Consider the following 14,474-nt stretch of genomic DNA (forward strand, 5'->3'; position numbering starts at 1 on the left):
AAAAAGTCTTTCACCTCAGAAAAACGGACGTTCCTGTCCTGTCAGCCGTTATACTGTACTCGTAGCGCACACTCTTCAATTCCACGCGCAAATGCGGCGGCGCGCGCTGTGTATAAAGTGCAAAGGAAACTACGAGCATGCAACGTTGTTACGTTGTAAATTAGTAAGTCACGAAATAAAAGTAAAATACCAATAAATCACGTTACTGGTACGTCGTGTGTTAGCTGAGAAGGATTTGCATGCAGGTATGATTTTCATTCTATTCACCAGGAGCAGTTTCCATGTTTCATTAACAGTTCTTGTTAATATTGTGTATTCACCATGGCAACTGTCGTTTCAATATTAACCCCAAAATGCCACTTTATTTTTACTTTGTGTTATTTTTTATATTTTTAAATGACTGTGGTGGCTCATACCAACATTGTATTAACAAAAGCTAGTTTGGGACTGCTATTTAATAGCTTTAGCATAGGCCTAATGTTTATTTCTTAATAGTCTTTACTATTAGTCATATTCTTACAATTTATGTGTATGTTAAGTAAAGGGGAACAGTGTGTGTGTTCACAATTTTTAAGTAAACATGTATAATATATATATATATATATATATATATATATATATATATATATATATACAATGTAAATTGTGATAATCGTAATTAATAATCGCAATTACAATTTCAAGGGAATAATCGGCAATTATGATTTTTGTCATAATCGTGCAGCCCTAATTTGGATGGTCAGACTCTTTGTGTCAGCTGTGGGAACTCTGAGTCCTCTTCTGCACCTCTCTCTTGCGGGGTCCCTCAGGGCTCAGTTTTGGGCCCTCTTCTCTTTTCTCTTTATTTTCTGCCGCTTGGCTCAATAATTAGGAAGCATGTCAATCCACTGTTATGCGGACGATAGCCAGATTTACATGCCTCTTAAAAAGAATGACACTGTCAGACCGTTAATGGAGTGTCTTGATGATATAAAAGCCTGGATGGCTATAAATGTTTTTACGTTTTAATGCGAATAAAACAGAAGTGATGATTTTTGGTGGCACCACTGGGACCCGTTCTGTTGAGTTGGGTGCTTTGGCCCAGTACACTAAGCCAATCATCACTAACCTAGAGGTTAAAATCGACTCTGACCTTAAGATAGACAGTCAGATTAGAGCAGTGTTTAAAACAAGTTTTTTCCAGTTGAGGCAGCTGGCCAAAATAAAGCATTTTTTACATAGACAACAATTTGAGATAGTAATCCACACCTTTGTTACTACCCAGTAGGGTTGGGCGGTATTACGGTAATATCGGATACCACGGGATCTTATAATAGCACCGGTATCAGTTTCAATACCGTCATTACCGGCACTTATATAGCCTATAATATAATTTATTTATTGCCTAAAAACTGCTTATGTGTGGTTGCAGTTTGGCAATATTTCTGGTTCCAACCGCATGAGAAGGGAGAGGCGGTAAATACAAGAGATGTAAACACCTCTAACCTAATGTCGCATCTCCGAAACAACCGCCCACTCACTGCTGCCAGGATGCATTTTGTTCTCGAGTTCATTAAATAAGCGCATTAAGTTTCGTATTTGTTAAAATATTATAATGTTATTTTTTCCATCTTTGTTGATTATGAAAAGTGAACGGCACAAATAAGATGGGATGCATCGGGAGTCAGACGATTTGACCACTTCAATAAATTTCGTTTTGTAAAAGGCCTCTTTAAAACGAATTTCGTTTTGTATATATTGTTTCTTAATTTTAATACATTTTTCATCAACCAATTTCCTGGATAATCATGACATGATGGGCATGCCGCGGTCACTTGCATTGAAATCTCATAAATTAACCGAAACTCAGTGTAGGCTATGCCTCACAGACATGGCAAATATATATAAATAAAGCTTGAAATTTATTTAAACGAAACAATTCAAAACGAAAGAAATAGGCTACTCACTGATTAGGCTAAGTAATCCATGATGTGCATTTCTCTCTAGGCGCGTTCATACGGAGATGCGATCGTCAATTTCATTAAACGAAACCATTCAAAACGAAAATAAATAGACTAGCCTACCTCTCTGTAATCCATGATGTGCATGTCTCTCTATAGCGTTCAGATGCCGATCGTGAATTTCTTTAAACGAAACAATTCAAAACGAAAAAAAAAAAGGCCACTCTCTGATTGTGTAATGATGTGCATTTCTCTCTATAGGCGCGTTCACTACAGAGATGGCGATCGTCAACTTCCATCTTTGCAGAAAAGTTGTATTAATAAAAATCAATGGACACGTGTCACCGGATTACAGAGGCACTTTTTGCTTGTTGCACGCACACAGATATTATGTTGAATAATGGTGGGCTCCGGCTCATAATAACAGTTAATGCCGTCGGCCTGACTCAGACACAACGTGCAGGGGTTGGGCTTGATTTTTTTTTTTTTTTTTTTGCCCGATCTGGCATTCAGTTTCTGAACGGTGTAGGCACAAGCCAACAGTTTGGTGACGCCGTCTGAGCCCATTATGTCATAATTTTTAATTAGTCACGGTAATACCGTATACCCCGGTAAAATAGGGAGGAGGTTTGACGGTATCAAAATTCGAATACCGCCCAAGCCTACTACCCAGCTGGATTACTTTAATGCACTGTATGTGGGGGTTAGTGGGTCTTCTTTAGCCCGTCTCCAAATGGTACAAAATGCGGCAGCGCGTCTTTTAACAGGAACGCGGAAACATGAGCACATTTCCCCCATTTTAGCTTTGCTTCACTGGCTGCCTGTACAGTTCAGGATTAACTTTAAAATGATTTTATTTGTTTTTAAATCGCTAAATGGTCTTGCCCCACACTACATTTCTGAGCTACTTCATCTTTATACACCCACTCGTTCTCTCAGGTCAGCTGATCAACTGCTCCTGTATGTGCCCAAAACAAGTCGTAAGCTCAGAGAGGACCGTGCCTTTTCTGTGGCAACTCCGAAATTATGGAATGATCTGCCTCAGTTTATTAGACAGGCCTCTTCAATCTCTCGTTTTAAATCTCTTCTAAAAACCCATCTTTTTTCTTTGGCCTTTAACACCAGAAGTTGACATTTTGTTTATTGTTTTTATGGTTTGGCTGTTTTTCATATGTTTTGTTCTTAATTTGTTTTATATTGTATTTTATGTTTTGTATGAGTTATGTATTGTTGTGTTCTGTTTTTGTATATTCTTCTGTACAGCACTTTTGGTCTACTTTGGTCGTTTTATTGGTGCTGTAAAAGGGTTTAAGCATTTTTAGATGATTTAGTGTAGACAGACAATTTTTGGAAACCACTAGTGTGGACTGAGAGCATTTTGAAAAGTAAATGCTGTTTTTAAATTGTGGCTTTTCAATTTGAACACTGTAGGAGCTAAAATAGGATTACTTTGAGTATGTTATAATTCAGTATCTCATATAATGTTACTGTGACTTGACCCCATCTAGGGGTTGAAGTTGGAGACTCAAGGCCTCTGGGGATAATGGATCTGTGACTTCACCTGGGGGTGTGGTCAGAGCCGAGAGTGACAGTCTTTGACCTCATGGCCCAACTCCATGTGAAACAGATTCTATTTACATTATATCTTGACAGTCCTTTATTATCTTGAAATTTAGATTTTTGATTTTATTTTGTATATATTTACTTTTTTGTAATAGATACTGCCTCAGTTTAGAATAACTATGCTATGGACAAGGGAACCCTATGGACAGTGAGTGTCAAGCTGTTCATCCACCAATATGGACTACTTCTCCACAATATTTGTGGAGACATTTCACAATATTCAACTTTATTTTATCTTTGTATTGCCAATTATTCATTCATCTGTTTTTCTAGTTTTTAAAGTGCTACTGCTGCCCCTGAACCCTGAACTTATTGTGCAGTATTTACTGTCTTCTAGTCTTGTTGGCTGTAATCTCACTAGTCAGGATTGTGAAATTGTGTCATCAGCTCTGATCAGATCTGACTCTGTGTGTCTGTAGGTTGTCTGGCTATATGGTGACAGAGGAAGGCTGTGGTTATGTGTCTTCAGCTCTGAGTTCAAACCCCTCACACCTGATAGAGCTGGATCTAAGTAACAATGACCTGCAGGATTCAGAAATGAAGATTATTTCTGATGGACTGAAAAGCGCAAACTGTCAGCTGCAGATACTAAGGTATTTAAGAACATGAGAGATTATTTACAGTCTGCCACTCATAATGTCGATGTGTGTTTGTAGATGGTCTGACTGTGTGTGACTGTAGGTTGTCTGGCTGTATGGTGACAGAGGAAGGCTGTGGTTATGTGTCTTCAGCTCTGAGTTCAAACCCCTCACACCTGAGAGAGCTGGATCTGAGTAACAATGACCTGCAGGATTCAGGAGTGAAGATTATTTCTGATGGACTGAAAAGCGCAAACTGTCAGCTGCAGATACTGAGGTATTTAAGAACATGAGAGATTATTTACAGTCTGCCACTCATAATGTCGATGTGTGTTTGTAGATGGTCTGACTGTGTGTGTGTCTGTAGGTTGTCTGGCTGTATGGTGACAGAGGAAGGCTGTGGGTTTGTGTCTTCAGCTCTGAGTTCAAACCCCTCACACCTGAGAGAGCTGGATCTGAGTAACAATGACCTGCAGGATTCAGGAGTGAAGATTATTTCTGATGGACTGAAAAGCGCAAACTGTCAGCTGCAGATACTAAGGTATTTAAGAACATGAGAGATTATTTACAGTCTGCCACTCATAATGTCGATGTGTGTTTGTAGATGATCTGACTGTGTGTCTCTTTAGGTTGTCTGGCTGTAGGGTGACAGAGGAAGGCTGTGGTTATGTGTCTTCAGCTCTGAGTTCAAACCCATCACACCTGAGAGAGCTGGATCTGAGCTACAATCACCCAGGAGAATCAGGAGTGAAGATTATTTCTGATGGACTGAAAAGCGCAAACTGTCAGCTGCAGATACTGAGGTATTTAAGAACATGAGAGATTATATACAGTCTGCCACTCATAATGTCGATGTGTGTTTGTAGATGGTCTGACTGTGTGTGTCTGTAGGTTGTCTGGCTGTATGGTGACAGAGGAAGGCTGTGGGTTTGTGTCTTCTGCTCTGAGTTCAAACCCCTCACACCTGAGAGAGCTGGATCTGAGTAACAATGACCTGCAGGATTCAGGAGTGAAGATTATTTCTGATGGACTGAAAAGCGCAAACTGTCAGCTGCAGATACTAAGGTATTTAAGAACATATGAGAGATTATTTACAGTCTGCCACTCATAATGTCGATGTGTGTTTGTAGATGGTCTGACTGTGTGTGTCTGTAGGTTGTCTGGCTGTATGGTGACAGAGGAAGGCTGTGGTTATGTGTCTTCAGCTCTGAGTTCAAACCCCTCACACCTGAGAGAGCTGGATCTGAGCTACAATCACCCAGGAGAATCAGGAGTGAAGATTATTTCTGATGGACTGAAAAGCGCAAACTGTCAGCTGCAGATACTAAGGTATTTAAGAACATATGAGAGATTATTTACAGTCTGCCACTCATAATGTCGATGTGTGTTTGTAGATGGTCTTAAATAAAAAACTATAGTAATACTATAATTGCACCTAAAGCCTGGAACACACCAAGCCGACGGTCGGCCGTCGGGCAGTTTCCGTGCGTCGGCCGACTAAATCTTCTCAGTGTGTTCCGCACCGTCGGCTGAAATTGGTCCTCGTCGGCTTTGTAACGGCCGATTCGACATGTTGAATCGGCGTCGGGCCGTCGGTGAAAGAGGGAACTCTGATTGGCTGTTCAGCAGTGACCGAGTCAGTGCACGAGAATAATAGCAAAATTGCGAGCAAAGTCAAAACGGTACAGATAGAAGGCTGTTCTAATGATATGTCATCTTATCTGAGTGTTACTTGGCGAATATTTCAATATTAACACGAGAGGAGTGGAATAAAGACAGTGTTTAGCAGGATTGATATTCAAAACGGTAAGCACGCACTGCTTTGTTGACGGTTTGTGTAACTGCAGCCGGCAGCGCCGGTTTCCCTTTTTGAATGACGAATATAGACGAATATATCTGCAGAAATAGACAGCTGTCTCATTTACACGCAGGCGCAGAACGCGCATTCTAGCTGACAGTCGGCTGTAGTTCTCTCGGTGTGTTCAAGTGCAGCTTTTTACCCCGACGCGAGGCGACAACACAGTCGGCTTTGATCAGCGCTAGTTCGTCTGCGTCGGCTTGGTGTGTTCCAGGCTTAAGGGAACTTAATAAAATAAAAGAAAAAACCATGTCATGACCCCTTTAAGATCTGCCTCAGGTGATCTGACCACAAGTCGGTTACTCTCATTTGGATGTAGAGCTATTCCAGCGTTATGGACGTGACATTTACAGTCAAAACGTGAAATATAAATTCTCATAGAAAGTATTAATTACCAATATATTGAAAAGGGCTGTCAAGTGGTAAAAACTTTTAATCTGATTATTAACATGATGTGGCAATTAATTAATCTAACGATCTTATTAATTAATCAAATTAATCGCAGGTTAGTTGCACATCAAGTCATTGTGTAAAGCATCCAATAGACATTACAAAAAGTAGCTTCAGAAAGAAATATGTGATTCAGCATAGAATTTATTACACATACATTTTTGGACGATGAGGTTGAGTAAATGATGACTGAATTTTCATTTTTGGATGAACTATACCTTAAATGTTTTTGTTTTTTTATAATATGGAAATATGAAATAATTTTTTTTAATGAAATTATACTCGAAATAAGAATCTAAAACTGCCAGTAGATGGCGGTAAATGTCTCAATGATTAAGTCATTGAATTTGTTACGTTTCCTAAGCGTGGTGCAGGCAGAAGGCAAGACGAAGATCAACAAGACAAACCTAAACCAAACTCAGAACAAACCTTAACGAGAACCAACAACAGAAGACTGAAACACAGGCAGATATACTGGGAGAAAACAAAGAGAACTAATAAGGCAACAGCTGAAAACAGTGACTAATCAAATTAGAAACCATGGTGACAAATAAACAAGCTTACTGAGGTAGGGTAATGATGAAAACAGAAAACAAAGTCCAAATACAGTGAACTGTTACAGAATCATTCATTCATTCGTTTCATTCAAACGGCTGATTGTTTCAGGAATGAACCATCTTTATAATTGGTCCATTAAATCATTGGTTCACCCGATTCGTCCAAAGCGTGGTTTCAGAAATGAAACGCCACTATCACATAGGGCTGGGCGATAAAACGATAACGATAATTATCGCAATATAATTTTTCTCGATAAAACCAGTGCTCGAAGTGGGGTGGTACTCACTGGTACGCTGTACCGGCACTTCAGCATTTTACTCCAAAGCGTACCTGCACTTTTTCTTGCGTACCGCTACTTCTCGCATGTAGCCGGTACTCTACCACTGACAAAGAAAGCGTCAGTGTCACGCCCATTTCACATATGCGTATGCGGTGCTTATTTTTTCCCGCACCCATATTAACAGGTTAGAGCTTTCACACTGCACGAGGATGAGGTCCGGCAATGCGTTCCAGGAGCGGTGCGTATACAGCAGTGCAACCATGATTTCTGCACCGAGTCTATTTTCGCTGTGCTGCACGCGCTGAATTAAAGTGACAGCGCATGGTTCGTGGTCAAAATTAACACAGAATATGACATGAAAATATAATAATATCACTATAAATGCATTTAATTAAATTAAATGTAGTAATCTCACCATAAATGTATTTTTGGACTTGCAGACTTGGAGTAGTTCCGTTTTCACACACACACACACACACACACACACACACACACACACACACACACACACACACACACACACACACACACACACACACACACACACACACACACACACACACACACACACACACACACACACACACACACACACACACGACTTGCCTTCTTGCCAATGCAAGAGAGTACCGGCACCTTTTTCCCCCCACTTCAAGCACTGGATAAAACGATATCAAGAGTTCGATAAATGTTCGATAATGTTTATGCGCCAAAAGCGGAACGAAACTCATTTGAACCGCGCGCCACACGGACCATTAATCCGCTCGGCTCAAAGTCCAAACGGCAGCGCGAGCACGAGCTCACTAGAGGAGATGTGTTTACTCTGATCGGTCTCGTCACGAGATCCAGTGAGAAGCGCTTGAATTCAGCGAAGAACACAAATGTCTCTGTGATTTAAACCAGTTTAAAGGCAGATGAAACAGCGCTGACAAACAGAAGAAACACTGTGCGCAACGATACAGTCTGAAGGCTTTTCCGTCTACAAATTCCCATCATTTACTATGGATTTACTGTAACGTTAGCCTAGTAATATTAACTGCACCATGAAATGTGGGATATATATATTGAATTGTATTATATTATTAATGTAGACAATGTATTAAAGGACTAATGGAATATAATTACAGTATTTAATAATGTATTTAGGCTCCTGTTTTTCATACAAATACCATAGAAACCATAAAGTTACATTTTGCCATGATAGTGAGGTGCTGTAGGCTATGCCTGGTTTCATCTGTGGTTATCATGATCTAAATGCATGATACTGGATGACCAATGGTTAAGTTTAATACAACTCAAACAGTCAGAATATTACATTTTACCAAATAAAAATTAACACATGCAGAAACTAAGAAATTAATTGTCCAATAAAGATATTTATTTTGTTAAGGAAAAATGACAAATGTTTGGCTGTTCCACCTCAGATTTGTGAAATGTTCATCTGTTTGGCAAGTGTTTGTCATGATATGTTCACAATTAACGCTCTGGTTTCTACAACTTTCACTTAGGAGCAAAAATCTGCCTTTAAACTTGAAAGAAATAAAGATTTGACTTTTTTCGTGATAATTATCGATATCGACTGATATAAAAAAATATATAGTGATTTTTTTTTGGGCCATATCGCCCGGCCCTACTATCACAGTGTCAAGTCAAGTCACCTTCATTTATATAGTGCTTTTAACAATGTAGATTGCTCCAAAGCAGCTTTACAGTGATAATAGGAAATTAAAGTAACAGAGATTGTTTTGGCTTTATAGCAGCTCTAGAATAAAGTTATTGTCCAGCTAAAGTTAGTTTTGATTGATTCATTTCCGTCGCAACGATCATTAGTTATTAACTTAGCTAACACGTGTAGGATTTGAGGGCAAACCAAACACAAATGAATCTTCCAGGTGATTTGTTCAAACATAATTCCATACAGAACTCAACACTCCAGACCCCAAATCACCAATCCAGAACTAATCCAGGCTCCAGCCAGTCTACGCTAACCAACAAAAAAACCCAGCTAAGAATTTTATGGCCATGCAAGCTTCTAAGAGATGAGTCCAACTAAAGGAAGAAAGTTGTCAATGTTAGATAGTTTGGAAAAGACTGATTGGTTCAGAAATGGCAAAGCTCAGGGCCTGACCAAGATAACAGCAGAGGTTGCTTGATCCCACGACAGATATACAAAACAGACCTCCTTCTTAAGGACCTCTGAACGACCCCAGGGTTGAAATCTCTTATAACCACAGAGACTGAGACTTTACATATCAAAATACATAAATTCATCCCAAAACAATTCTTGACTGACTTATAATCAAACATCGTATACTACATAATTTTATATTGTGTCTACAACCTATATATGTGTCTATTATGCTTAGATCACATATAAGTCATGTAATTGTTATAACTATTAGATGTTTGAATGAAAGTGTGTCTTTGTTTCCTATCAGTGCGATCGAATGTTCACAATTATGAAGATGGCTTGATTGAAATCTGTGTAAAATGTTTCGTAATCTTATACTAGTAATGATGTCTAAACTGTGGCCTCTGTATTCTCTGCTAGAGCTGGAGAGTAAAGAGATCACAGATAACGCATGATTTACGATGAGAAGTGAAGAAAATGCCATCTCTCAAATAAAGACAGTGCCTAATTGGTCAGAACTCATCTAGGAGGCTGGACAAACATTTGAGTTTAAAATCTTAGGTCCAGGGGGGAGTTTTTGCTAGAGAAGATTCCAGAATGCACCAGAATGCATCCAGACAGACGAGTAACCATGTAGACGAGCAGACGAAAGAACCCAAATCAAGCTCAGAAGAACATGGGTTAAACAGCTTCATTCAAGCCATCTAACTACCAGGCATGAAAACTCCTCACCTTTCGGCGAAATTCGCCGTTTTAAAACCAAAATAGGTCACCTACGTGATATGTGCAGATCCGATGAGAAAATGTTTATGGGGTGGGAGGGGGGGTCGTGGTCGTGGCCAGCATTTACCCGCTATATCTCTATAGTTACCATAAACTTAGCAGCTTTAAAAAACCAATCATCATTCCTAATGCCGAAACCTGACAGCCAATCCGAGTCAGAGTAGAGCAGAATTGTTTTCAAAGTCTTTAACACCGCGAGTCTGATGACACACTGCCGAACAAAGAACCGCACGTCGGAAAGCAAGCCTGAGGTAAGTTAGCTTACAATGTTAACCGTCCTGTCAGATACAGACAGCGATGTTGCCAATGTCATTATTTTAAATTTTTACATAGAAGTGGGCGGGATAATATCGCGAGCGGGCGCGGGCGCCGTGAGCGCTGAGCGAGCAGGAACAAGTAGTGAGTTGTCGTCGAAAAAGATGGATAATGCAAAAAAGCTGTCGGGGCTAAACATAGAAAAAGAAAGAGAGGAAAGGAGATGGCATGTCAACTGATGCGACAGCAGCTAAATAAGTGGATGGTGAAGGGCTACAGGTAGGATTTTGTTTTGTGTGACGTCCAGGCATGTAGGCTAATGCCATCGGGACTACCGGGAGATTCCCGGTGGGCCGACGTGCTTTTTGGGCCGATACATCTCATACTTTTTTGTTTCGTTTTTTGTCTTAACGGCCCATTAAACTCGTACATCGGCGGCCCATTCGTTTTGTTTTGCTTAATTGGCGGCGCTTGGTTAGTGCGTAATTAGTGTGTAATGCATTGGTCAATAAAAAGTCAGCGTTAGTTTTTTTTTCTGACACCCCATGAAACACGTAGATCAGTGGCCCATTTGGTTCTTTTCTTGATTGACACTGGGCTAGCCCAATCACATCTTTAATGTGAAGTATAGAAATATACTCTTTCAAGTAGCCTATAGAAATTAGTACAAAACTAATTATGAAAGTTTCCTTTATTTTTCAGTGCATTTGTTTTACAATATATGGCTATTACTATCATGGGATTAATATTATAACTATTATTATGTAGGCCTAGTAGTAATGTAGACAGACACTGTAACTAAAATAAGTTTTCTTTAAAATTTAGTTTAATTTTCACCAGATTGATGAATTTAACATTAAAAAGCACTATATACAGTATATATATATATATAAGTTGATTGGATTGGATTTTTTGCTGCCGCATCCTTCTCACCTTTTTTACCCCTGACCTGTTTTCATACCTGAACTACTCTGGTCTCAATTCTCTTTCTCTTACTTTTCATTTCCGTATTTTACGCTGACAAAGGGAATCCCCAAAAGGAACACAAAGACAAGCAAGTAGCCTCCAGACTCTTAGCTGAACTGCTGCATTGATATAAATTTAATAACCTGCCTAAGAAACGATAGAAGGGTTAAATGAATGATTGATGGTTCGTTCAGGTCTTGTTTTATAAGTGCATATAGAAACTTGGGATTTCATCATCTCACTCTTAAACACACGAGTTTCAGAAAGGAGTGAGGAAAGAATGAGTTTTGTGTTAGATATTAGTTTTATGTGTTAGAATAATCAATAAAGTCTTTTGTATTTTAAAGGTAATTGTTCTTGTCTTATGTGCTTATGAATTTAATGTCTTAAACTGCTGATCTAAGTTACCTTGCTAATAAATAGTGTTGCACTATAGTTTGGATATGTATATCCGCCAGAGATGGGGGACTCGAGTCAGACTTAAGTCGCAAATTTTAGGACTTGAGACTTGCTTGACAAATATTAATGAAAGACTTGACTTGACTTTGACTTGATATTCATGACTTGAGACTTGACTCGGACTTGAGGTAAATGACTCGAAATAACTTGTCTTTTTAAAAATAAATATCTGTATTTGAACGCACCGGAACAATCACGTGACGCAGCAGGAACGCGCGCTGTGTGAACAAAAGCCGTAATAATGCAGTGTCGTAGTGATGACGCTGAAGCGCGGGATCGTTCGCCAGAAAGAGAAAGAAAAGAAAAAATGCACATGCAGAGAGAGAGAGAGAGAGAGAGAGAGAGAGAGAGAGAGAGAGAGAGAGAGAGAGATCGCAGCTCATAAGCAAACTTAAGACGCTGCTAAGACATTACATGTCTTTAGGGGTTGTGTGTGAACGCAATCTCTGATTCCGGGAAATCACTGGCACTGCCAGACTGGCAGTGTGAATGAACCTAAATCAAACGAACCCGGGTCAAATCTTGGGTCACTTTATCCGTGTATTTTCCGGAATCTCTGTGTGAAAGGAGCTTTGGTCACACACCCTGACAAAGGCTCATTAGCCACAACGCATAGTTGTGCAAGTAGCCTACTTGTCACCTGATTTTAAAATATTAAAGCCATGATGAAATAAAGGCTTTCTATATATTTTTAATAATATCGAGTGCCTTGGATTAATGATTTTTTTAAATGATCTGAATAATCCCTTACATACAAAAGCACAGAGAAAAAATATTTTCTTGAAAATGAAAATGAAAATCGGGTTAAAATATGTTAAAATATGGCATATTCCAGTTTTTCTTACCTACATGTATCCCTTTGTACTGTCTAGTTATATGCTACCAATATAGTCTGCTATCCCAGGGTTGACTTGAATGTTAAAAGAAATGTAACTGTAATTTAATAATAATTAATAATGCATTGGTACAGTCTACCGTTCTCTGGGATTTGTTTTCATGATAATCGAATGTAAAGAGTTTTATCTCTAAAAACTGTTTAGCTTATAACGCTAGTATATAGGGCATAGAGTAAGTAAAAAGAAATCGCTAGTTAATACCACTAAAAGATTGTAAAAAGACACCTACACACAAAGAAAAAAAAACATACAGACTTTCGAACCGAACCATGCATACACAAATACACAAAACAAAAATTCAAACTTGCAAGCACAACCATGCACACATGCAAACAAACAATACACTCTTCACTCATACACACGCACACACATTCACTCACAAATATTAATGAATCAATCACACTCAATCAAATCACCTCTCTCTCTCTCTCTCTCTCTCTCTCTCTCTCTCTCTCTCTCTCTCTCTCTCTCTCTCTCTCTCTCTCTCTCACACACACACACACACACACACACACACACACACACACACACACACACACACACACACACACACACACACACACACACATTCACTCACAAATATTAATGAATCAATCACACTCAATCAAATCACCTCTCTCTCTCTCTCTCTCTCTCTCTCTCTCTCTCTCTCTCTCTCTCTCTCTCACACACACACACACACACACACACACACACACACACACACACACACACAATCAAACACAACCATGGATATGCAAACAATACACTCTTCACTCATACACACGCACACACATTCACTCACAAATATTAATGAATCAATCACACTCAATCAAATCACCTCTCTCTCTCTCTCTCTCTCTCTCTCTCTCTCTCACTCTCTCACACACACACACACACACACACACACACACACACACACACACACACACACACACACACACACACACACACACACACACACACACACACACACACAGTCAAACACAACCATGGACATGCAAACAATACACTTTTCACACATACACATGCACACACATTCATTCACAAATATTAATAAATCATTCACTCACACAGATTAATAATGTACAATAGTCAAGCCACCTGATTGACAGGTGTAAGTTTTGTGTCCACCTGATTGACAGGTGTAAGTTTTGTGTCAATTCAATTATTACTGTTTTTTTCTTGTTATTCTTTTGTTAAAAAGGAAAGATCTAACTTGTTGGGATGTGTTCATGTTCCATAAAGGGGATGCCAGTTTGAAGAATGCCATTTGGTGGCATAGGAACCATTATACTTGAATTGTGAATTGTTTAATACCTTTTAATGGTCTCTGCAATGTTTGAGGCATATTTATTTTTCATGCTTTAATGTTGGCCTAATTTCAGTTACATTTACATTTTAGGCTATGTAGTTTGAAATTTTAATTTTTAAAAAAATGTTTTATTGTAGTAACCACTCAGCTGTATGTGGAAATGCATATTTAAAAAAAAAAAAAATTGCAAATAAAACCATAGTCCACAGCTTATGTAGTTTTAACTTATTTTAATATATAAATTCAGTGAAATCATCAAACGTTTGTATGACTTGCCAGTGACTTGTGACCCAAGCTACGACTTGACTTGACTTGCTTGACATAAAGCAGTGACTTGACTTGACTTGCTTTTCACAAAATTGACTCGGACTTGCTTGAGACTTGAAGGTTAAGACTTGAGACT

At 39.0% G+C, this 14,474-nt stretch overlaps 2 protein-coding genes and 1 long non-coding RNA gene across 8 annotated transcripts in view; 2 read left to right on the forward strand and 1 right to left on the reverse strand.

Annotated features, from left to right (window-relative positions):
• Positions 1-14,474, forward strand: part of LOC309482457 (NLR family CARD domain-containing protein 3-like) — a 168,069-nt gene that overhangs the window by 119,944 nt on the left and 33,651 nt on the right. Inside the window, exons 9-14 of one of the 2 annotated variants that reach the window (XM_082147807.1) lie at positions 3,983-4,156; positions 4,245-4,418; positions 4,509-4,682; positions 4,771-4,944; positions 5,033-5,206; positions 5,297-5,470. In XM_082147807.1, the coding sequence (XP_082003933.1) occupies positions 3,983-4,156; positions 4,245-4,418; positions 4,509-4,682; positions 4,771-4,944; positions 5,033-5,206; positions 5,297-5,470 (1,044 nt within the window). The remainder of the gene's footprint in view (positions 1-3,982; positions 4,157-4,244; positions 4,419-4,508; positions 4,683-4,770; positions 4,945-5,032; positions 5,207-5,296; positions 5,471-14,474) is intronic. The other variant, XM_082147808.1, reaches the window with a different exon arrangement.
• The window catches only part of LOC309482471 (protein NLRC3-like), a 164,714-nt gene that overhangs the window by 64,406 nt on the left and 85,834 nt on the right, over positions 1-14,474 (forward strand). The window lies entirely within an intron of this gene.
• On the reverse strand, positions 5,802-11,871 carry LOC309482575. Its single transcript, XR_014200311.1, has 3 exons — positions 11,406-11,871; positions 7,871-10,107; positions 5,802-7,390 (listed from the first exon to the last, which is right to left on the reverse strand). It is a non-coding gene; the product is annotated as an uncharacterized lncRNA (long non-coding RNA).

This window comes from Leuciscus leuciscus (assembly GCF_965113295.1).
Source record: "Leuciscus leuciscus genome assembly, chromosome: 19".
Lineage (NCBI taxonomy): Eukaryota > Metazoa > Chordata > Actinopteri > Cypriniformes > Leuciscidae > Leuciscus > Leuciscus leuciscus.